Source organism: Rhinolophus ferrumequinum, chromosome 12, assembly GCF_004115265.2.
Source record: "Rhinolophus ferrumequinum isolate MPI-CBG mRhiFer1 chromosome 12, mRhiFer1_v1.p, whole genome shotgun sequence".
NCBI lineage: Eukaryota > Metazoa > Chordata > Mammalia > Chiroptera > Rhinolophidae > Rhinolophus > Rhinolophus ferrumequinum.
In genome coordinates this window covers 1,929,517-1,955,060 of record NC_046295.1, presented here as the reverse complement: position 1 = coordinate 1,955,060, position 25,544 = coordinate 1,929,517, and the positions used below count along the sequence as shown (strand labels likewise).

Genomic DNA, 25,544 nt, shown 5'->3' with positions numbered 1-25,544 from the left:
GCAGGAGCATTTTATGGCCTGATATTTACTCCTCTAAGCATTATTCATGATCATTTTTAGCACCCCATAAAAATATCTTCTCATTGAAGCCTGATTTCAATTAATAATTATCAAATTAACTATTTTTGGTCTACAGTTATTGTAATATGAACTTAACATCTAAACTTTCCAGTGGTTGCCCAAAGATTGTAAAAACTAAATAAACACCATATTTAATTAGTTTAAAGAAGCACAAGGGGCTTGTATTGTGTTTCCAATTTCACGTTCAGAATATCCTTATGATTCCGGCCTCCAGTGCTGTCAGTATGATGACACTGCGAAGTTTATAAATATCAGGAGGAAAAATTCCGAAGTTTAAGATTAACTTACTTCTATTACACTTAATTTAAAAAATTAATTATTCAGAATATGGTAAACAGTCATAAAACGGTAAGTATAAAGCTTAGGTTCTGTATTCGGACCACTCTTTTTGTAAATTACAATTAATTTTTTTTTTTTTAAGAGAGTGGCATTTAACCGATGAGGTTTTTTATGACTATTGCTACTCTGATTGCATACGATGTGCATTTCGCTAAGTATTCCTGGTTATTACCACATGGTTTTATACCCATTTCTAAAGCCTGATTCAGGTGGCACAATTTATCAGTATTCCTTCTGAAGGATCATCTATGTGTATGGTCTGTTAAAAGCCAACAGCCCCGAGTCTGTCCTGGGATTTCCTTTGCCTTTATAAATGCTGGAGAACATATCAGTCCACTGGAGTTGAGAGTATTATAATGCAAACTGTGGATGGTTATAACAATGGTGATGATATACAGTAGTTTTACCTTTCATGCAAATTCTGTGTGTGATCTAGTGATGAAAATTAGACTACCTGATTATACAGTTAAAATTTCCTTGTTCTGTGTTATCATATTTGGAGGTTTTAAAGAAGGTGATCTGTTCTACCTTTCTAGTTTCTGATTTTGCCCAGAAGTCATCAAGCTTCCAAAATTTTTAATAAGAATTAGACATGTCTCAGATTATCACAGCTTCCACGAAGAGGGTTATGTATAATAGCTGATCACTGCAGCTACCTGATACGTAAAGGTACTAAGAGAATAGTCTATACATAACTGGTGTGTGTGTGTGTGTGTGTGTGTGTGTGTGTGTGTGTGTGTGTAAATTAGAGCTACTATATTCCAGAAGCCAAATAATTCAAAATTAAAGGTATTTTATAATTTTAAAGTACTTCACTAATTCAACACACAGCAAACATTAATTAGAATTTATTGTACATTTTATGTTTTCTATTTTATGTATTTATTTTTTACTTAGGTATTTTATATATGTATTTATTTTGTTTCCTATTAATTTATGCGAAATAGCGAAATATTTATTACAAAAGACTTTGTGATAAATAGAATGAGGTCCATGAGAGGGATGAGTAGAGAAGTTGGGGGAGGTCCAGGCGTTTCCAGGGACACTCAGAGCCCAAGAGGAGAGGAACTGTTTCCTGAGAGTGTCACCATATGTTTGTCAGTGTTTCTGGGAGCTCCCTAATGGAAGCACCGTTTGCTGTGGAGATGGTTAACTAACTAATGGGTTACTTTCATCGCGCAACATAGGACAAAGTGCTCCCAGAGTTACTTTTTGAAATCTCCAGTCTGGTTCTTCTTGTGTTCTCATTTTGAAGTCTGAGGTTCCCACGATGTCATATGCCTTACCTTTTTGTACAAAGGGAACACAAAATTGCTGAGAAGTTAGCATCCCCAAATGCCTGAACATACCATTTCTCAAAACTCATAGATTTTAAGAAGTAAAACAAAGACACATTCATTTATTCAAGTACCTGCTCAAGAAAATTGAAGCCATTAGATAGATCTTGGAAAATTGGGTTTGACTGTTCATATTGGCCACTTTTGTCTCCATTAATATTGATATTTCCTAAAATTACAAGTTACCTAATATTTCTCATAAAAAACTAAGATTGCTAAAATCTGATTGTGTATTCTAAATAAGAACATGCTATAATATTGACTTAATTTTTCTCTTCTCAAAAATCTCCTAAAGAAGCTTTGTACTCCACGTTTATCCAGGCACAAGTTAAAAAACAAAAGCAAAAAGCTATCTTATAGTAAGCTACGCTGGGCTTTCATTCTATAATTTGCTTGTGAAAATAGCCTTCTGTTTTTATAATTAGTGTTCCTCCAGGTAACCCTTCATCAGGCTGACTCAGTAGCATTTCAGATGTTTCTTTCCATCTCTTGATACCATCTTCTCTTCAGTCACGTGATCTGTAAGTGCAGGCGTGGTGGTGAGATGTGTGGTCTTGCCAGAAGGTACTTGAAATTGACTAGGAAGAAGCATCCATGCATTTTGTCCTCTCTTTTGTTCCTCAAAATGCTTGTGTAAGCTATCATTCTCAGAGAGAAGGACCACTCTATTCATTTAGCTAAAAATCATGACTCCAATGTGGTGAGTTACCTCATCAGTACAAATGAGATTGCTTTAACTTTATCAAAAAAGACATTTCAGAATGCTGTTTTGTTTATTGTAGACAAAAAAATAGATGGAGACAAGCTGAATGGATTGGACGTTTTCTTTTCTGTCTGTGGTTCTCCACCTTTCTCATGTCGAGGCATTGAGTGTATTTCCTCAAAACATAGGCTGTTATCTGGTGGTGCAGCCAGGAAAGGTTGTGTCTAATACTCTAATGCAACTAATGGCTGAGTATTTTAGAAATTATTCTCAGCATTAAGATTCATATCTCAATGTAGGAACTACAATTACTAGTACAAGTTACAACTGTGTTTAGCAAAATAAAGAAAACTGATTTTAACTTAGTATGGCTATCAGATACTTAAATATTTTCTTATAGTATGGGACAATATCCCAAATAGGATATGATATAAAATTCACTGGTTTTTAACAGAGAAATGTTAACAAAATGTGTTGAAAGAGTAAATAATAATTTTAGATATCTAAAAGTACTTGAACTCCTGATATAAATCAGAATATTACATCAAAATGTTTGATGCAAGTCTTGTAATAGTGAACTTTTCCCTCCTGTTTTTAACAAAATCATAGTTTTTGTATATCCTTATCTTTTATTCACAGTCTAGGAGTCTGATAGAACTGGCCAGTTTAACCAAACACTAGAGCAATTCAAATCACAATAAAGGGCTTGTAAACCAGATTTTTATAAAGGCTTAAGAATATACTGGGAAATCTTCGCCTCTGGACTTCAGATTTTACATTCTGTTTGTCTGTCTTTCCTAAAAGTTTTTACATCTACTAGAGCCAATACATGTCCTGTTTTTAAGCCACCATTTGTTCTGATTTTTTTTTTTTTTTAACTAAATGACCCCACAGATGCATCCAGGCACTGAGAGCCGTGGACAGGCCTCCTTCATAGCATGCACGTGAAACATGGCTGTGCACTGTCGCACAGAGCATGGAGCTCGGTGGCCATGGAGCTTTGTTAACCACAGCCCGTGTAAAGGCATGACTGTGGCATGTGGGGGGACTGGGTGATGTAGATGCTGCTGTACGGTCATCTCAGGGAACGCCACACACAGCCCGTCTGCTCGTATTCTCCCACGGCCCTTTGCCAGCTCCAGAATCTCCATGTTCTCACTGTGGAGCTTGAGGTGCTGGGTGAGACCAACCAGGACAAACCCAGCATGTTTTCAGTGGTGTCAGCAACCTACAGGGAGGCAGTGTTGTCAGTTATTTTTGTCTTATCAAGTAGCTCAAATTATAGAATTACCCAGAATAAGGTGATACTCGGTCCTTTTCAGATTCAGTAGACTCTTTTGGATGGGTGAGTGCCTTCCAGGGATGCTCAGATTTCTTTGTGTTTTTCCACCTTCTTTCGGACACAGTATTTGGGTGTGTGGGATGGGCTCGTGGCTCCAGGTTCTGGTTGGTAGCAGGTCTCCCGTGTTGGGTCTCGGCTAACTGCCATCTGTTGAGAGGGTAGTTGTTATTTCTTAACCCTGTGGGTTACTTGGCATCTGCTCCTGAAGCCTGTAGGGGGTAGACCTCTTGGTCAGGCTATATTCCTAGAGGACAGGTCATTGTCCCTTATGGAATCTGTCGCATGTCACTTCCTGCCTTCTTGAAGTCTGACTGCATCTCATTTGGTTTCTAGCTTGAGCGCAGGCTGTAGCTGGGATGATAGGTTTAATTTGTCCTTGCCAAGGTGACGTTATGTTCAGATCTAGTCAGATCGTAGCTAACTCCTCTGTCCCTATTGATGACCTGAGGGATTCTGGGTCACCATGCCAAGGGGGAAAAGAGCATCAGATGGTTTTGTCCTGGCAACTTAGGCCCAGAAGTGGCCTGTTACATTTTGTGATGCTGAGACCTCATGCTTTTTGTATTCACATTATAATACTGTATTTTGTATAATAGGTAATCTGTACATGCCTCTTTTTATCCAAGTCTCTCATAGTGTGCTTACAAATTGTAATGAATTAAGCTACATAACATCATTAAAGAAAATGTAAGTGTTACCATCAATGGAATTTTGTCCTCTAGAGGCTTTTGGCTGACTGAGTAATCATAAATGGATAGATAATTTAGTTCTGATGGTTTTATCTCTGAGCATCTCACCCTTGCATTTCCTGACATGATTGTACACAGTACTATATTAAAAACAAAGAAAGAAAGAAAGGAGGTGTTGCCTGAAGAACAGCAGTGGAGCACTGGTGGGAGGAGTGATGGGTTCCTTCCCAGGCAGCCTGGCCCCGCCCCCATCTGTGCACCGCAGAGGGAGATGCGCTGATCTCACTGGCCTTGAGATGACCCGTGAGGTAGGTGTTCTCAATAACCCAGGCTGCCTCTGCCCGATGCACAATGATGCGTCCGTAGAATGAGACCGGATCCCGGAGCTGCACTCCTCATAAACATGACGATTTTATGGGATATGAACAGATAAGCTCAGTCACACATTTTATTCAGGCATGAATCAGGTATTGACTACCTGTTCAGAATGTTTATAGGCTCTCGGGGCAATTTTTGTTTTATTTCTAAAGTGAGAAATTAGCAGTCATCTCACATATTTGTCAATGCAGAACTTCAAACAAATGAGAGCTGAAAAACCTCAGATCAACTCAGATCTGACTGCCTCTACTGTGTGTTCCTTTAAAACTTGGTCACGAGTGTCTGTGGGAAAAGCAAAGCAAATCACATGGGATCAGTAGATTTTTGTTTACATGATAAAGAAAGAGCTGCAATAGTGACTGTTCAGTGCTTTGAACTTGAACTTATCCCTGGGGACACTGCACACAGAGTTTTAGGGCGTCACCTGTGAATGGGCAACAAGGTGTTTTTTTTTTGTCAGTGTCACTGGCATTTAATGTGAATCTCAAATTGATCAGGATATGCGTATTATTTATTTATTTTTGAGTTGTTAATTTATAAAGCCATTTTGGACAGGAGTCCTGTCTATAATTAGGCAGCCATGTGTGTGACTTTTTCCTGTGGATGCATTTTGTGGGAGGCCGCCCTCCTCCTTGCTCAGGCTGCTGGCAGGTGCAAGGAAGCACGGCCAAGGGGAGCCAGAGCTTGTCTGGCCGTTCTCAGGCAGGGTTTCTGCCTTTTCTACAACCTGAGAGCCAGAAATACTATATGTAGACAGCTGGAATTACCTCCTAAGAAATCAGAGCTGAAGCAAATATTTAAATTCTCCTCATCAACATAAGCAGGGTCTAACAAAAGTTTCAGCATGGCAAGCCCAGAGATCAGTGAGGGGAGGTCGTCCGCAGAGCCCGCCTCAGTTCACCCCCCTGCCCCTCTTTCCTGGGGACACTTGTCATCTTTCAGGGGGAAAGCAGGATGAGCTGCTTCCCTCACCTTCTTCCCACTCAGAAGTTCTGGGCCCCACCTAGAACTTTCAATGACTCTTCTGTGAATTAAGACGCATATGAGTGAGGAAAGAAGACACATAGCTACCACATTTCCCTGAAAATAAGACCGGGTCTTATATTCATTTTTGCTCCAAAAGACGCATTAGGGCTTATTTTCAGAGGATGTCTTATTTTTTCATGTGCAGCAATATACATTTATTCATGTACAACAATCTTCATTTATTCAAATACAGTCATGTCATCTTCTTCTGGAACATTGTCATAACTCTCCAAACCCCGAATTCCGGCTTGAATTTCTTGCGACTCCATTTCCTGTAGAACCATTGGCCCCAATGTCTCATGTCCAGCAATGGAGCTCTCCTTAAATGAGCACCTCTTGTCCATGTAACCTGCTCGTAGTGCATTGGCAACACAGCTGGCAGTGATTTTATCCCATGAATTCTTCACCCAAGTCACGACCTCTTGCAGGCTAGGCTTCACAAAGTTTCTATGCTGATTTCAATGTAGTCATTGATTTCCATGCACAAATGGTCCTTGAATGGCTTATTTATTGCAATATCGAGAGTCTGGAGATAGGCAGTCAGTCCTGCGGGAATCATTATTTGATCTATTATTCTCTCTCCAAGGAAGTTCTTCATGTCTTTAGTGTGGTGAGTGCTGGCTGAATCCCAGACCAGCAGACCTCTTTGGCCACCTCGCAAAACAAGTGGCAGCATTAAATTGACCCACTGCCTTATAACTGCTTGTGTGCACCAGGCTTTTTTGGTTTCAAGAACATAAATGCCTGAAACACGTTCAAGCTTATCTTTCTTGCCCATAGTGGTGATTAGAGGTGGGGCTTTCTTTCCATCCAGACAAATTGCCAAAATATAGGTAACATGTTCACTTTCGTAACCAGTGGAGGAAATGTAGACTGACCAGGTACCCCTCTGATCAATTGACGTTTGAGATCCCTGGCCCAGAAACACTGCAGTTTCATCCATAGCAATCATGTTGGAGAGTTGGTATTTAGAAAAGTCGATGCCATCAACAAAGGACTTGAATGCAAGTGCACGTTTAATAACTTCAGCATCTTTGAGCTTGAACAGTGATGTCGATCTTAGAGACAGTTCATATCGCTGAAGGAAGCCATCCAGCCAGTGTTGTGATGCTTTGAATTCTTCTGAGGATGTTTCTAACTGTGGTACCATTGCAAGGACAAATGCTTGAATATCAGCCCTGTGCACAACCAAAGCCTTTGCTCTCCTGTCAGCAGTCCATTCACAGATGATGTCTTCCAGCTCAGGAAATAATGGTTGCCAACCTGATCCATACTTGCACTTCTTAGAATTTCCCTCGTCCACCTGTTGACTGAGGTTATCGTACTCTGCTCGCCATTTCAGACCACTCGGAGATCCAACTTCTCCTCTTTGCAGAAAGCTGTAAGATTCTTGCCCCGGGAGTCCTCCATAATTCCTTTCTTGTACTCGGCGGAATAGCTCTTTCTTTTTGCACTCATCTTGTCGGGGTCAAAATATTACTCCCCTTAAATCTACCATTAAATCAAGTGTTAATTGAAGACTTATGAGACAGGAGTGGCAACGAAAATGATGACGGTTAAGAATGATGGTCCACACAAAAGGGATGAAAAATTGCAGGCACCAAAATTCAGAAAACATTTCTTTATTTCACACGAGTGCATTAAGTACGTCCATTACAACACACAACGTATTGAATTATGAAGATTCATATGAGACACAACCACCTCCATTCGTTATCAAGTGCACACATTATTCGTGCGTTGTGTCTGTACTCTGATTGGTCATTTGGCAATAAGGCTTGAGTTCATCTATTTACATAGGTGTTTACCTCTCGTCCAAAAGCGTCCGCTTGGGTAGTTACAAATACTTAATTATAATTTATATTATCATTTATTTTAAGTATTAATGTCAATAATATTTATATTTAATTATATATTAATATTATTTTATAATTCAATACGTCCGTCATGTGTTGCAACGGACATACTAAAGGCGTCTGTCTGGCTGGCTGACGGTCTTAACTGGGGCTTATTTTTGGGGTAGGGTTTATATTACAAACATCCTGAAAAATCACACTAGGGCTTATTTTCCAGTTAGGTTTTATTTTCAGGACAATACGGTAGGTGAGATTTGAGACAATGTAATAATGATCTTGGAGGGAAACTTCACTTGACGACAGTTTCAATTTAGCCGTATGGTCACTTGGCACGTAGATGCTCTCATGACGGGTGGGGTCTGTTCACTTCAAATAAACCCCCTTGACTTTTGCTCCTTTGGTATCTGCATTCTGGGACACGCTGAAACTTGAAGAGGCATGAGCTTATTTTACTTTTCACCTCTGGGTAATTTTTCTCTCTGCACAAACCCGACAGTCTTTGTGACAGTGCATGCCACGTGGCCACCAGGAGCAGCGGTCATTGTCAGCATGATCAGTGGCCAGAGTAAGTAAGGCCCCAGCAGAGAGCTTCCTGTTGAGCCTTTTCTCTCCCCAAAGGAGTGTCACTGTCTGTGTCTGAGCCAATCAGTCACACAGCAATAACTAGAGACAGAAACCTTCCGATATAGCTTCCAATATATCAGTATAAAAGACAGCCCGGTTATCCGTAGCAAACAATGCTAAATAACTGCGGGGATGTATTCTTAGAGGGGTAGAGAATGACGAGGGAGCTAAACTTGAATAAAATATCTTCACAAGAACCTAAAGCGACTGCAAAGCAGAGACCTGCACCAGTCCTGCCGGCTGGGTGTGGGGAGGAATTGTGAAGCTTTGGCAGGGTCCTGAGCACATTACACACGCGTGTCATTGTCTCACCTTTATCTCGTATAAAGTGGCAGGCACCAGCCATTCAGTAATGAGATGACCGAGATGTACAGCTCCCTGCTGCGGGCCCTCTTGCCTCTGGAAGCAGCGGTTGGTCCATGACAAGTGTATGGCGGGGAGAGTGCTAGGTGCTTCACAGGGCTTGTTGCGCCCTCACTGCTGCCCTAGTGGGTACCTGTCACACTTTTCTTAAGAGCAGGAGGGATAGTTGTGTTTGGTCACATCCCTGGCTCTGGATCCTGGTTCCATGCAAGTTGAGCTCTCTCGCAGTGTTTTCCTTTGTGTAAATTGTGATGCTTTATTCAGCTAAGGGGCTGTGGAGGAAGAGAGGCAGGTGGCAGTGGAGAAAGACAGTCTACGGTGTGGGAAGCAGAAATGCTGGGGTGGGGCAGGTGCCTTGCTTGTGGGTTAAACATTGATGACTCCAAAACAGTAATTAGGAGCCTCTGGCTCTGTTTTGGGGTGTTGATTCCCACGTGGAGTTTACAAAAGATCAGAGGCATTTAGCAGCACAAGCTGACCAGTTTAAGAACCACGGTCTTCACTGCTGGCTTGTCGAGCAGCTCTGCTCCACCCCCACTTCTAACATTGTCAGTGTTCTCTGCTCCGTTCTGTTTCCCCTTGTACGGCGTGGTCGCCACGCCAGTCGGTCAGCTGTCTCGTGCACCCTCTCGGTCCTTAAGTTGTGTTTGTATACTTCCCAGTCTGTACATTTGACATTCTATGAAATGTTAGAAAAACCAGTGCATGCTCAGCAGCTCCTGTCACCACCTCACAGGGGACTGGGGATTACCACGCTGCCTCATAACACGGGGTTCTGAAATTTCATGATTTTATCGGATTTCCTAGTTAATCAGATAGCTGTAGTACTTCCTCACCACAGGTGAGGGATGGGAAATATTCCAGATCGATTACCTACAGGTGGTCAAGGCTGGGTGGCAGAGAGCTAGCTGTACCTGTGGGAGAGGCTGGTCCCAGGGCCACATGGTGGAGACGCACCAGTACCTTTTACTCCGCTGTGCTCCTTTGCACAGGTGGTATCCTGTTAATGCTGACTCCTGGCTTTGAGAAATTAAAAATGGCTGAGAAAGATTGTGAAATGCAAAAAAACGTGTGTCAGCATATTTTTAGAACTTTAATACTAACAACTAGGACCAAAACAGGACATTTAGTAATTTCTCAGAGACTTAAATGGACTCATAAAATTTCAAATGTAGAACCTCCAAGTTCAAACGCTCAGCTAAATGCCAACGCCTACTTTTTAACTTTTGGGGGGCAGTAATTATAAAGTATGGGCAGGTGCAGGGTAATGCTACCTCGGTCTGTGAGTTCAAGCCCAGCTAGAACCCATAAGGACTTCCCATGTATCAAACGTTAGATGGGGCCCTGGACAAAACAGTAGAAGTTGGCAGGAAGGTGTTGGGTAAGAGCTAAGATTGTCATCTAAGACAAAGAAAGACTAAGAAACTGTGTCACAGGTTGGAGGACCCTAAGGAGAGACAGTGACTAAATGCAATGTGGGATCCTGGAACAGAAAAGGGTGTTAATGGAAAGCTGGAGAAATCAAAATAGAGTCTGTCATTTCATTAATATTGTACCAGAATTATATCTTAATATCTTAGTTTTGATAACAGTACCGTGGTAATGTAAAATGTTAAGAACAGGGAAACTGGATAAAAGGTAGTTGAGAATTCCCTATACCACCCTTGCAATTCTTCTGTAAATCTGGAATTATTTCAAAATATAAAGTTAAAAAATGAATTACAGAACAACCAAAATTGCAGCATACTTAAGATTCTGGATCAAAGGAATAGATACTCTGCTTATGGTACACTGAAAGGAAAATGTTGAGTATTTGCACAGAGATTTAATGCAGAAAATGAGGAAATCTTAGTAAAAATCTGGGTTCTAAGTAACTTGTAAGCTTTAGATTTTACTAAAGGTTGTGCTGTTAACAGAAGACGTGGTGAGGAAGCAGATGTGCCACCTGCAAGTGATGTTTCCATGTGCCGGTGTGAGTGCCCACTCCCCTTTCCCGTGAGCCATCTGGTAACCAAGTCACACACTTCCTGACGTAGACGCCCCACTGGGCTCAGTCCTAAGGGCTTTAGTAAACAGGGCGTAGGTGTCAGGAATGGCTCCAAATGAGAAGATAACCAATGTTATCAAAAGTGTCAGACCTTGTTAGCAGAGCTTCAAGTAAATGTCAGAATAGTGGGGGGAAATGCTTTTTAAAGCTAATTTTGTCATATTAGGGATTATTTCCAAAACACTGTTGTTTTCTAGATATGGATAATTATCAAATAATCAGGTTCAGAATGCTTTTCAAATTTAGTTCCCAATTTTCATATTTTATATTAATTTAAAATTAGACAATTCAAGTTGGTAAATCTAAGTCTAAATTCAACACTCATGTTTTTACTACACTGGAAGAACAAAATATATCAGTGATACATCCTCAGATGCCGTTCATTCTGCTGTATCTCACAAAGCACAGGTTTCTCCTCTGCACCTGTTGTCTTGAATCCCTGAGGAACTACTTCTCATCCACTCGATCCAAGCTCTCTCCCTCCCTATTGCCCTCTCAGAAGGCTCTGTCCCTGCACAGAAACCCCCTTCACCTCCGCCCCTACCACATTGCTCTTGGAGTTGTTCCTAGAACTGTGTACTTCTCTCCGAGTCTGTAAGGACCGTGAGCGTAGGGGAATGCCGTAACAGCTCTGTTAGCCCAGCACTCAGCACTGTGCTTCCTAACGTGAGGAATCCAGAATTAAGGTTTTCTAGTCCCTCTATGGTCTGAGTATTTCCTTTGTGTCCATCCAATAAAGGGCAGTCATGCATGAAGGTCAGTAAAAATATGACTTCCCAGCACTGATGTGATGGCATGGTGTGTGGTGTCCATCTGTCGCATTAAGGACTTCATGTAGTGGGACCCTCGACCCTCAGGGAGTCAGGAGTTAGGAGCTAAAAACTAAAACATTTAGTGTAGGCTTCATCCATTTGTACTCAGTCTGTGTTCTCATTGTGTGTGGGTGTATGTGTGTAATTATGAGGGTTAGATGTTCCGGAGTTTGAAACTATGCTTTGCACAAGTTTCCCTTATGTTCACATTCTTAGAAGCTAGTATAGACTTTAAATTTTTCTTTCTCCTTACCATTTTTTCTTGTTTCTGTTTCCACAAAAAGGAGCTGGTGGCTGGACCCCACTTGTATCAAATAAATACCAGTGGCTGCAGATTGACCTTGGAGAGAGAATGGAGGTCACAGCTGTGGCCACCCAGGGAGGATACGGGAGCTCCGACTGGGTGACCAGCTACCTCCTGATGTTCAGTGACGGTGGGAGGAACTGGAAGCAATATCGGCGAGAAGAAAGCCTCTCGGTATGTTTCTTTCCTGAGAAGCAGCCTGTCGCAGTATGAACTATGTCAATCAGTGCGTGTTGCAGCAAACCTATCAGATCATATATAGAAACGGAGCGTCCTAAATTGCTTGAAATGTTTTCGAGTGAATGTAAGACATATGACATTCTAAAACACGTTCTCCATGTATAATTTATGAAATAAGTAAAACAATTAGTAACATATTGAAATATGGAAAAGTCTTCCCATTATTCCTTTAAACCGTCTAGGGAATAAATAAGTCACATACAACCTACTTTATTTTTGTTCAGTAACACAGTAGTTTGAATTGCCTCAGCATTGTTTAATAAAGTAAATTCATTCTTCTATGTCCTCTGGTTATGTGAGATTTTGGAAAAACCCAAACATTTAAAAATACATGTAATGGAGAGTGTCCCTGTGGAGGACGTGATGAAGGACACGAGTGCTGCCTCCCCAGGACCTCGGGCACCGTGTGGCCCCTTGTAATTCATGGGCCCTAGATCTCTGGGATCCTCGGCAGTCATCACTGCTTTAAATGACAGCTGACCCAATAAATACCTGTACTGTTTCCGATCCGCGGTTGGGTCTGTGGGTGTGGAGGGCAGACTGGGTGGACGTGTACCATGTTACGTCGTGGACTGAGCATCTGTGGGTGTTGGTGTCCCTGAGGGTCCTCGTGGATACCAGGACACAGCTGTAGTTTCTGGGGAGTCAAAAGTTATATGTGGGTTTTTGAGTGGGAGTGGGATCGGCACCCCAAACCTCCACTTTATGCAAGGTCAACTGTACTTTGCATCAGTGACATAGTTCCTGCTTCTGGTTGCATATCCATGCTTCTCTTAGAAGATTTAAATTTTGTTTGCTTAACTTTTTGAATATTAAAATGTTTGTAATCAGTTATGTAGCTACCATTTTATACCTGTAAATCCCAGTCTGCTCTGAATGAGAAGCTCTCAGAGTACAGCGCTGAGTGCGAGCACCTGTGTAGTGTTTGCAGGAGTTGGTGGGGGCGGGGCGCTAATGGAGGGAGTGTGGCCTGAGGATTGGCCAGGTAGACACGAAACTCCTTTGTTCTTGTTATTCAGAGTGGTTTAGATGATTGCCAAGGGCTGTGGGAAGGGGACCGGGAGTCAGTGTTTAATGGGGACAGAGATTCAGTTTGGGAAGATGGAACGTTCTGAAGATGGATGGTGGCGATGGCTGCACGACAATGTGGCTGTTAATGCTACAGAACTGGACAGTTAACATGGCTCAAATGGTGAATTTTATGTTCTGTGTACTTCACCGCAATAAAACATACACCGTTCAGCTTCCATTTAATTAAGGCTAAGGATGTTGTCTAGCTTTTAAAAATTTTTTTTCTTAATTGCCATGGTAAGAGGAAAAGTATCAGCTAAAAAGTCATTACTTCCTCGCACATTGCTTGTCTTCCTAACACAGACAACAAAATGATATTTGTTGGGTATCAATCTGCCCTCATTTGAATTTTCTTATAACTCTGTTGCTTATTATAATTTAATAGATTGTGGTCTATTTAACTGTTTATCTCTGGAGCTCTTAATAATTCGTCAGTAAATGTTGATGTAAATTGAATCAAGAAGAACTAGTTAGTTGTCTAACACTAGATTAAAGAACAAAATGGGAGGGAATTTGTCTGTGTTTGTGGGGCTGTCTGACTTAACATCGCCAAACAAGCAGTTGCATGTGTATCATCAGAAGTAGATCGTAATGCTGAGCTAATTCTCAGAACACAAAGTCCAGGGTTAAGATAAACATTAATTCAAAACAAACAGAAACAAAAACTCATAGACACAGGCAACAGTTTAGTGGTTACCAGAGGGGAAGGGGGTCAGGGGGTGGTAGAAGAGGGAAAAGGGGGTCAAATATGTGGTGAGAACTAACTGGGTTGTGAACACACAATGTGATATATAGATGATGTATTATAGAATTGCACACTTGAAACCCATATAATTTTACTAACCGTTGTCACCCCAATACATTTAAAAAAGAATAAAAGTTAAAGCTTAATGAAGCATTGACTCATATAAAGAACTTTTGTTCAAAACTAAATATTGATTTTTAAAATTAAGTGACTAACAGCTAAGGCATGCTTATTTTTAGTTGTATTAATTAAGGTTTTTATTTTTGCCCTCCCATCCCAATAAATGATTGGGAACCTGAAAATTCTTGACTTTCAGTTAAACAAGTTGGAGGGACCATATGGAAGAGCTGCTGGTCAGGCGCCCGGGGCAGTAGTGTCAAGAATAGTGGCCTTATTAATTCTAGACTAGACGTGAAGGTCGGTGAGTTGGTGGAGTCCATCTCTGCACGCGTGGCTGCGCTGCGATGGATTCCTCCTCCTCTTCTTCTGCGGCGGGTTTGGGCTCTGTGGACCCGCAGCTGCAGCATTTCATCGAGGTGGAGACTCAGAAACAGCACTTCCAGCGGCTCTTGGAACTTTGTTGGGAGAAGTGCATGGACAAGCCTGGGCCAAAGTTGGAAAGTCGGGCTGAGGCCTGTTTTGTGAACTGCGTTGAGCGCTTCATTGATACAAGCCAGTTTAATTGACTGGAACCGACCCAGAAATCCAAGCCAGTTTCTCAGAAAGCCTTTCTGACTTATTTTAGCATTATCTTTTTGGAAAAGGAAGGTAGTTCAAGAAATGAAGAGTGGTTGATGGAATGGTTGAAAAAACGGCTCCCACTCTTGTCACTCTTGGGACATCCTGTCATCTGAGAATGAACAAAGACCAATTTTTTGTGTGTTGGGGTTTGGGGGTCATATGAGTATTTGGTTTTTTTCATGTTAATCTTGTGAAACAATTGATAGGTGAATGGAAAACTTTACTAGATACATATTACTGTATGTGGGTCAGTGTTTTTCTCAAAGTCCCATTAACTGCTTCCTATAGTTTGATAGTGGGACCACATGGGTATAATCTGTCATTTGTGTGGATTCAGTGCTCATTTCTGGGGACACTGATGTACAGCTTTGTGTCTCTGAGAAAGGGCAGCAGTGGGGGAAGAATAACTTGGTACTTAACTGTAGACCTCCTCATCTAGTGTTTTGACCGTCAGTGCTGGGGGAAAGAATGTATGGCATGTTCATACAATGCAGCTTTCTCAATTATCTCCCTTCTTTATACTGTGATCGAGATAGTCCAGGCAGCCTCGGTGTCCAGAGGCCTTTAGTTACAAAGGAATCTAGCCAGCGAACATAATTCTCATTACTAAACTGCCACAGGAAGAAGTTAACTTACCCTGTGTTTTAGGGTCCAAGAAATTCAAAGATATGTCTAAATGAGTTATGAAGATTTAGGCCTGTCAAAAACTGACTGCAGTGTCAGGTGGCGGTGCATGCCTGATGTTAATCAGTATAGATTCCATTTACTGCGTTCTTTTGATCACTGAAATAAAAGCTTCTACAAGATTCAAAGATAAAAAATCCTAGACTATGCAGGTGAGGACTCATGTGGACCCCGGTCCTGTCAGGCACACTGTGAAGGCTGGTGGCGTGGCTGCCTCGCAGTCCCCCTGAGCCCACTTAACAGAGACCGCCTTCCCGCCCGGGCCCACACACTTCACGGTGCCTGGGACTCAGCAGGAAGTTGGGGAATGTTTACTGAGTTAAGGATGAGTGCAGTCTGCGTTCTGGCTGGTTGCCTTCCTTGAGCTCCCTGCTCTGCCCTTCTCTGTAGCCCTTCTTCTTCTCAGCTCAGCTGTCCTTGAAACTCACTCGTGGCTATTTCTCCTTCCTATATTTTGAGCTCCTTTAGGAAAGGAAAGTCCCTGTATTTTCTGAATCCATCACCACGGCTTCAGTGAGTCCATCTTTTACTCTGGGTCTGGCTGGACACTACTGATTTGGGCGGGGGTGACTCTCAGCAGTAGATAATTATGACTGTTACACTTACAGCTTCTTTGTACAGGTCAGGCTGATGTGGCTGCTCTCCAGCCTCTCACAGAGTCAGCTGGTCTTTTAATAAACCACATACCTTACCAGAGGCTCTACCCATTCTTCACGTGGTTGTTTTAGATATGAATCGCGACATGAACTTGAGGGTGAATTTAAGATTTAAAAAAAAAGTCTTTGAAATGTTTACACTCCTTTTCAGTGAAAGTAATTTATGCATTCATCACATTGTCACTCTTTTAGCTTCCTATTGCTGCTATGACAAATCACCATACCCTTAATGGCCTGCTACAGGACAGACTTATGTCAGTGTCTGTGGTTTTGAAGTCTGCAGACGTGGCTGGGTCCTCTGCCCAGGGTGTTGGCAAGGCTGCATTGCTTGTTCCTGGAGACTCGGGAAGACTTCTCCTCCACGGTGTCTGCGGATCCCCTGGACCGTCCTCAGGTTCCATGATTCCCCGGCGGACCCACAGGACAGTGTGTAGTCACACTCGCGGCTATGATTTGTTACAGCAGAAGAATACAGAGCAACATGAGCAGAGGCACAGGCGTAGGTGCACAGAGGGAGGTCTGGAGGAAACCAGGCTCAAGCTTCCACAGTCTGCTCCCAGTGGAGTTGCACAAAACGTGCTGAGTTCCCCAACGATGATTACAACAGCCCACGTGAAATGCTGCCAACTAAGCGTCTCTAATGAAGCACATGGAGACTCGGCACCCAGGTGTTTACTGGGGCTGCTTACGTCGGCATCCTCTGCGTTGTAAGCACCAAAACTCCAGACACCCAGAAGGAAGGCAAGTGTTGAGCTAGACCACACCGTTTGCACAAACATTAGGCACAGCGACCCACTCTTCTAATTGGGGTCTAGAACGGGCCAGCCTTGCAAGCAGGCCGGCCCTGCTGACTCTCCTGATCACATCCACTCATGTCGCTGCAGGTGTAGGACTGAAACCTTGACTCCTGGGGCCACTTTGGCTCCTAGGGGTTTGCACATCCAGTGCTTTTTCTGTGGCCCACTCCAGCAGCCCCGGGCGAGTCCCTCTCCCCTTCAAACCTCTCTGCATTCTCGTTCTTCTGTCGCATTTCTTTGATTTCCTCTTCTGCTTCCAGCTGGAGAAACTTCTCTACTTCAAGGGTTCACGTGGTTAGGCAGCATCTACATGGGTCGTCCAGGACAGTCTTTCTGATTTTATTCACATGTGCAGCGTCCCCTCTGCCATGGAAAGGAACATACTCACAGGTTCCAGACACGGGCCCATACCTCACTGGGACCGTTCTGCCCACCACACTGTATTTGTACATCTCTGAGCTGTTCTTTCTCTCTGCATTGGATACCCCTTCCTCTCAAACACATGTTCTCACTGGATCTGAAGATGTTTCCAAGTCATGTCAAGCCGTGTTGCGGGGTACCTGCTCAGTGTGCTGTGTCAGGGCTCAACCCCATGAGAGGCTGCTGCCCTCTTCTGGCTACTGTGCACCTCACCCACTGTGGCCTCCCTGGCTGGGGACCTCACTGCCATCAGCCTCCCCCAGGAGGAAAGACCTGGCATCTGCTTTCTTCCCAGGAGGCCTACTTCTCCTTTTATAAGGTCCTGAAATCACTCATTCTCTGGCCTTTACGTTTGGTGAATGCTCTCTCTGTTCTCCTTTTTTTTAAGTTCATCTGGGTCTATCTGCTATGTGTGCCAACTTTGTCTACTAATACATGTCAACGCTCTTTCATCTATAATTCCAAATTCCAAAAGAAAAAAAAAAAGAAAGAAAACCCCCTAGAGGAAGATGTGTCCTAACGCGTTACTGAAAACCCCCGTGAGGTTGGGCACGTGTCCACAAGCTTCGCTGTGCTTGCCATTGGTGTGAATCAGTGTATGAATCGCAAGGTATGCCTCTCTGCAGTCCCCAAAATTCTCAAATTGAAACACAGAATCTTTGGCTAAGGGATTTGGGGGCTGCAGAAGCAATCACTGAAAGTCAGTTATCCAAATGCATTGGTGTTTTTGAAATGGATACTCTTCAGTAAAGATGTTTGTTCAGTTAAGACATGATGTTTTCACGTTGACATTTGTTCCTGATGAGTGACTGCATCCATGGCTGAACTGCATTTATATGTGAAAACCATCCAGTAAATTTCACAAATATTCTGAATTATAAAGTCCATCCCAACAGGAAGAGGCTTTTTTATTTCAATGGAAATACCTACGGGAATGTGTTTTAAATGACAGAAAAGGCACCACCATCTCTTACCAAGGGACACACTATGTCTCAGGACACACATGCTTTTTTGATGTTCAGATTAAGTGCCCTCATTGGAAATCAGGGGAGAGATGTCCCTGTTTGAATCGGGCCAGAAGACTGTGGACGTCCCACAGATGTGAGCAGTGCTGGCTTCCACTGGGCACTAATGGACCCCGTGGCTTGACAACGCCCAACGGTGAGCAGCGCAGGAGGGGGAGGTATGAGTATAAGTGCAGCCCAGCCAAGTCAGGCAACAGCCAGAGTCCTGCTGAGGGTCACAGTGGATCAGTCATCACTGATCAACTTCATGGAGGCTCATTTTCTACTGCTTCCCTGAGAATAAACCAGGAAAGACTTCGACGGATATACTATGACTCCTTAGTTTATTATGAGAATTTCATGAGGCAGCCCTTGCAAACCAGTAAACTGAAATCCAGCCTAATGTGAGCTCTGAGCGCCCTTCAAGGCCTCTGGACCAGGCTGGGGAGCAACTGTGGTCTCCGTTCACCATTCTGCTCAGAGTCTGGGGTCTGTGAGCATCTCCAGTGGGCAGAACATGTCCGTGGGGTGGGGGGCAGAACTCGTACAGTATTCCGCGTGGGTGTTGGGCTTGAGCTCCCCCTCTGTTATCCTGTAGCCCCACTTCCTGCAGGGGGTGCCGAGAAGGGTCTGCAGGGTTGTCAGCTCAGACATTAAGTCCTGTGCCAACTGCAGGTTCACCACTTCCCAGTTTGGCTTTGACACTGGTTGGTTTTTAGTAGAATGGGAGCAATACTGCAATTCAACGATTCTGTATCTGTCACTTCTATGTGCTCAGCCTTGTTGGGAAGAAGGTAGTCTCCTTCCCAGCGCACCACCTCCTCACACACAGGGCACTGATCCCTGTGGCAGTGACTGTGTGTGGACAGCTTGGTGACTGTCACCATTGTGGACCACAGTTGCGTTTTCCATGCGTGTCTCCCCCTCTGGGCTCTGACAGAGCTAGTAGGTCAGGAATTGATCTCCCCAGAGGGCCAGGTCTATGAAACTTTCTCAAAAAAGTTTTGGTGGACTAAAGAAACGTCATTCTTCTCAAGTAGACCTCAAACCAATGGGTAGTTAAGTGACACAGAAAACTCAGCCAGCCATGGATGCTGCTTATGTGATGGAGGCTTTGGTGCCACATCTAAGTTAACAAGAGGCTTAATAGCTTCCCCACACAGTTGTACAAGGATGAAGCCCAAGAGAGAGGAGATCCCATTCGCCCTTAAAACTGCAGGTCTCGGGGACAATAGACTTGATGTGTGGGAAACCTTAGAGCAGCTGCAAAGGTTGAGGGACCTTGGAGCTGCTCCAACAAAGTAACAGATGGCTCCCTGCAGGCCTGGGGTTCTTTGCTGTCAGGGCCGCTGCGTTCTGTGCCGACAGCCTTCCTTCTACCTCCATCCATTACAAATCTCCCCAACACAAAAAGCTTCACTCTACTCAAATTACTTGGACGCTCCCTGTCTTTTCTATTCCTAGGACTTTTCCCTTTCATTTCTCACACATTACTCCTCTGACACTATGTTTATCTCAGACTTATTTCGCATCAATTCTGGAGTCAGGGACTACAGTTGTTAATCTCTGTATCTTTTGTACTCACTTTACTGCTTTGCAAAAGTAACAGTTTTGCTCATTTGCATCGCCACCTGTTATCAAGTTGGGAGGAAGGGATGTAGTGGGCAAATAGAATTTTAAATATATAAGGAGATAAATTGCAATTCTTGAGCTATGTTACAAATTGTAACTTTACTTTTTATGTAACAAACTGATTGCAGAATTGTGTTAGTAGTGTGGAAATTAGGATATATTTTAATGAAAAAGTAGATTTTAAGCAATAATATGAGTGGAGTATGGCAGAGTTGGAAGATAGCTTTAAAAGTAGGTTTTTTAAAATTCATTTGGGAGAACACAAAAATAAATATTGTTTTTGTTTTAAGTAAGAAAAGTGAATGATGGAAAAAGTGAATTCTTGTTAAGAGAAATAATGGGGCAGGGGGTGCTCTGGCAGCACACACATTGCAAGGAAACGCTGATGAGCCAAGATTTAGAAAAGTGGAAAACAGTTCATCTCAGGGAGCATCTCCACCAGGATTTCTTGGAAAATTCTTCCTAGCCCATTGCAATTTGGGCAGCTGAGATTCACAGGAGGTTGTGCTAATAGTGGGTCTAGCATGGAATGACAGTCAAACTCTACAACTTGCACACACAATGTAAATATACAGAATGCACAAATATGGTGTATACTTCAGGCTCTCTGGGGACGATTTCCTGGGTTTATAATTTTGACAAAAAAGACTCAAGTGGCTGGGTACCAGACTCGATGGGGCCTTGAGAAAACGGCCCCCCATGGAGGTGTAGTGGTTTGCAACACTGCTGCGTTCACAGCTCTGCATGACACCCGTGGTTTATGCACTCTGCAGCACCACACCTCTTGCAGTTAAAATTATTTTAATAATGTAACAAAAATGTATTGCTTTGATGCAGAGCACATTTTGTCAATTTGTACAAACATAAGCAATAATAGAATAAATAGTAAATTTTTGCCAAAGGGGTGACTGGCTTTGATTATTACTATTTTTAAATATTATCACAGTCTCAAAATACTGAGATGAGAATTTCTGATCAGCAAACTTCACACTTTAAAAGCAGTAAGGTTCGGGTAGCAATTGAGAAGCTGGCTGCCATCTAAGCATGTTTAAAGATCTGAGACTGAGAGAAATACTGATTTAGAAAAGGGGGCAGGCAGTTTTTTCTGTAAAAGGAGCAGATATTAAATATTTTCAGTTTTGTATACCATACAGTCTCGGTTGTGACAATTCAACTCTTCTTTTGTCATGTGAAAGTAGCCACAGGCAGAATATGAATGCGTGAGTGTAGCTGTATTCCAATAAAACTTTATTTACAAAAACACGCAGACAGCTGGATTTGGCCGTGGGCTGTAGGTTGCTTACTCGTGGTTCAATCCATTTCATATCTGTTTAAGGTATGAGGTAAGGACCCAGATTTGTTTATTTTTTCCAGATCGCTACCTACTTGTTCTAGTATCACTTATTGAAGAGTATTGAGCAGGGAACAGTATTAACACTGATGTGAAATAGATGCCTGTCCACCAATCTGAGCTAGTCAGCTCAGTGTTTTGCCAGGTTTCTATGGTGAGGGTCCTGTTGAGTGTAGTTGTCTTCATAAAGGAATTGTGATTCTTAGGTAAAAAGTAGTCCTTTCCCTTATTTTTTCTTCATGTTCCAATAAAATCCCAGACTTCTACTTCTGCTTTGTTTCATAATTTGATCCCAGAGAAAATCAATTTGGAGCTTCCTAACTTTTGAGAAAATACAGGTTTTTAAAACACTTATTCTATATGACCTTAAAAGATGAATGTGGTAGGCTCTGCTTCCAAAGTCTCTGTCTTCATTTTCACAAGTTAGTAAGTGCATTCAGATAGAGAAGGAAATAACACAGGCATAAAAATTAGAAATGAAGATAAATCATCATTATTTGCTCTTAGAAAATGCCCAAGAAATAATTAAAAAATAGAATAACTCAGTAATGTGTGGCTCCATATGAGGGTGATTTCCAAAATTAATTAATTTCTCTTCTTACCTGCGGGTAATTAACCAAAAAGTAAAGGAAGCATGGACCTCGTTTATAATATAATCACAAACAATAAAATTAGCAAGAAATGTTCCAAAAAGTATTTAGAACATCATTAAGGGGCATAAGAGAAGCCTGGGATTAATCCCTATCCTTGGCTGTCTGGAGTTGATAATGTCATGATGTACTCACCCTGTACTTAACCCTGAAATAAAATGAAAATTGTTTTTTTCTAAATTTCATTTTGAAATGTTTGCATGCAGGAATAGCCAAAGCAATTGGTAAAAATAATAGTAATAAAGGGAATTATTCCCATAAATTAGGAAAATGCATTATAAAGTTTAAATCTAGTTGTTTCATACTACTTAATATTGTTACTATTAGCATATTAATGCAAAGATTAGTGAAGAAACATAATAGAAATAAAATGTAAGCAGCACATCAGGTCTATGATATTGCTGGGTACCACGTAGCACAAAGCTACGATTAAAAACAGAATCAAATAAAACTATTAAACCAGTAAGAAGAGTTAACCTACACTGAGTGTTTAGTGAGTGCCAGACAGTACTTCATGTGTTTTATATATACTTATTCAACACATCCTCACAACGGCCTCTTATGCCCAGTTCTCAGATAAGGAAACTAAGGCAAGAAGAGTTTACGTTCACTATACCCAAACCATGGAGCTAGTTGTGATGTCACCGGGATCTGAACCCAGGCAGTTTGGCTACACTGGAACCACCTCACCACAGTTCCGGGAATTCATGTTGGAGATAAATTTGTGCAGGTGAACCTCACATGACACAGGAAGGGCACCTCTTCTTCCAGGCTGTGGATGCAGCTGTCTCAGTGCTGGCAGGAGCGGGAAATGGCACGAGCTCTTGGAAGGCAATTTCTATAAAATTAAATAAACGTATCTAAAAGCACCCACTGTTTTATTGAGAAATAAAATAAATGAAACTGGGGAATAAAACTGGGGAAAAATAAAAGCACCCATTATCCAGAACTCTGAAGATGACAATCCAAAAAGAGCTGCACTTTGCATCTCCGCAGTATAGTCCACTTCCCATGGAGCACTCAGGGCTGCACAGAACATGCCGGTGAGAAAACTGATCATGTGGTCGTTACAGTCATGACCCAGTTTGCTGGCAATAGACGAACACATAAATAAATTAATAGCTCCACTTTATGCACACGTAATAGGTTATGGAATTCATTCCTTTGGAAAGAATGAGGTAAATGTATTTATTGATGATGAGCTTTAGAAACAGTTTTTAAAGCAAGGAAACGCGATGTGTGTATTGTGCTCCCATTTGAAATTCCCAAGGTGAACATATACATCTATGTCAGTACAAATATGGGAATATTTCTGGAAGGATCCATAATAAATTATTGATAGCACTTCTCACTCTTGGTAAAGGGCTAGAGGCTAGAAATATGCAACAAGTGCCATTTTCAAACTATATGAATATATTGCTATTCAATTAAATACTAGGTTTTGAGCAGGTTAAAAAAAATCAAGGGAACTATGAAATAGCTTTTTTTAATGTAGTAAAAAACACATTATATTTACCACCTTAACCACTTTAAGTGTACAGTTCAGTAGTGTTAAGTGTATTCACATTGTCGTGCAACATATCTCTATAGCTTTTTCATCTTGTAAAACTGAAAGGCTCAACCCACTAAACACTCATTCTCCCTTCCCCTTCCCTGAGCCCTTGACACCACCTTTCTACTTTCTGCTTCTACGACTTTGACTACCTTAGATGGTTCATGTGAGTGGATTCATACAGAAGTTGTCCTTTTGTGACTGGCTTCCTTCACTTAGCATAATGTCCTTGAGGTTCATCTATGTTGTAGCGTGTGACAAGACTTCCTTTTTTAAGGCTGCATATTATTCCACGATATATACATACCATGTTTTGTTTATCTGTTGCTATGGCCTGAATATTTGTGTCCCACCAAAATTCATAAGTTGAAATTCAAGCCCAAATTTATCACCCAAAGGTGATGGTATTCGTAGGTGGGGCCTCTGGGAGGTGCTTAAGTCATGAGAGTGGAACCCTTGTGAAAGGGATTAGTGCCAGAGAAATCCTTACCCTCTTCTGCCATGTGAGGATACAATGAAGGTCAGAGGCCCAGAAGAGGGCCTCACCCAACCATACTGGCGCCCTGATCTCAGGCTTCCAGCCTCCAGCACTGTGAGCAATATATTTCTGTTGTTTATAAGCCACCCAGTCTGTGGCGTTTGTTATACCAGCTGGAACAGACTGACTTCCATTCATGAATCGATGGTCATTTGGTTGCTTCCACCCCTTGGCTGTTGTGAATAATCCTACAATGACCATGATGTGCAAATATCCATTAGAGACCCTGCTTTGAAATCCTCTGGACATAGTACTCTCTTATAATTCATTTTATTTCTGCAAAATGTACAGAAATGTCCCTGCTTTCATTTCTGATTTTAGTTCTCTTTTTTTCTTAGTCGGTATAGCTAAATGTTTGTCAATTGTGTTTATATTTAAAGAACCAAATCTTGGTTTCATGGATTTTCTCTATTATTTACCTATTCTCTATTTTATTTATCTCTGCTCGAATCTTCATTGTTTCCTTCCTTCTGGTAGCTTTTGATTTAATTTGGTCTTTTTCTAATTCCTCATGGTGTAAAGTTAGGTTGCTGATCTTGAGATATTTCTGTTTTGAAAATTAAGTGTTCATAGCTATAAATTTCCCTCTTGGCACTGCTTTTGCTGCATCCCATAAGTTTTGGTAAGTCGCATCTTCATTTTCATTTGTCTCAATATATTTTCTAATTTCCTTTGTGATTTCTTTTTTGACCCTGTTTAAGGTTGTGTGGTTTAATTTCTACATATTTGTAGATTTTTCAAGTTTTCCTTCTGAAATTGATTTCTAGTTTCATTTCATTATGGTCAGAAACGACACTTTGTATAATTTCAGTCTTTCTAAAATTTTTAACACTTGTTTTATGGCCTAACTTCTGGACAATACTTGATGCCCATGGGAGAAATATGTGTATTCTGCTATTGTTTTATATATCTCTGTTAATATTAATTGGTTTATGTTGTTCAGATCCTCTAATTTTTTATTGATCTTTGGTCTGATTATTCTGGTATAGAAAATGTGGTATTGAAGTATCCTACTATTATTGTAGACCTATTTCTCTCTTCAGTTCTCTCAATTTTTGCTTTATATATGTAGGTGCTCTGATGTTGGGTGCATAAATAATTCTTATATCCTTCTGGTGAATTAACCCTTTTATCATTATATAATGTCCTTCTTTATCTCTTGAAACAGTTTTGATGGTCTATTTTCTTTGTTCTTAGTATACCCACTCCTGCTCTCCTTTAGTTACTAATTGCATGAAATGTCATTTTCTATCCTCTCTCTTAATCTATGCTTGTGTCTTTAGATCTAAAATGAGTTTCTTGGTTGGATTCTGTTTGTTTTTCTTTGTTTTTTTTGTTTGTTTGTTTCTTTGTTTACCAGTTGGCCAATCTATGTCTTTTGATTAGGGAGTTTAATCCTCTTAAATTTGAAGTGATTATTCATAGGAATAGACTTACTGTTGCCATTTTATTATTTGTTGTACGTATATCTTGTATGTTTTGTTCCTCATACCCTCCTTTAGTGCCTTCCTTTGTGTTTAGTTGATTTTTTTTTGAATGACACATTTTGATATTTTTCTCGT

General features: G+C 41.6%; 2 protein-coding genes across 2 annotated transcripts in view; both read left to right on the top strand.

The window, feature by feature from the left end:
• The window catches only part of LOC117031552 (contactin-associated protein-like 3), a 195,914-nt gene that overhangs the window by 37,150 nt on the left and 133,220 nt on the right, over positions 1 to 25,544 (top strand). Inside the window, exon 3 of the mRNA XM_033122038.1 lies at positions 11,882 to 12,075. Within this exon, the coding sequence (XP_032977929.1) occupies positions 11,882 to 12,075 (194 nt within the window). The remainder of the gene's footprint in view (positions 1 to 11,881; positions 12,076 to 25,544) is intronic.
• Positions 14,422 to 14,643, top strand: LOC117031551 (mitochondrial import inner membrane translocase subunit Tim8 A-like). Its single transcript, XM_033122037.1, has one exon. The coding sequence runs from the start codon at positions 14,422 to 14,424 to the stop codon at positions 14,641 to 14,643; it is 222 nt and encodes a 73-aa protein (XP_032977928.1).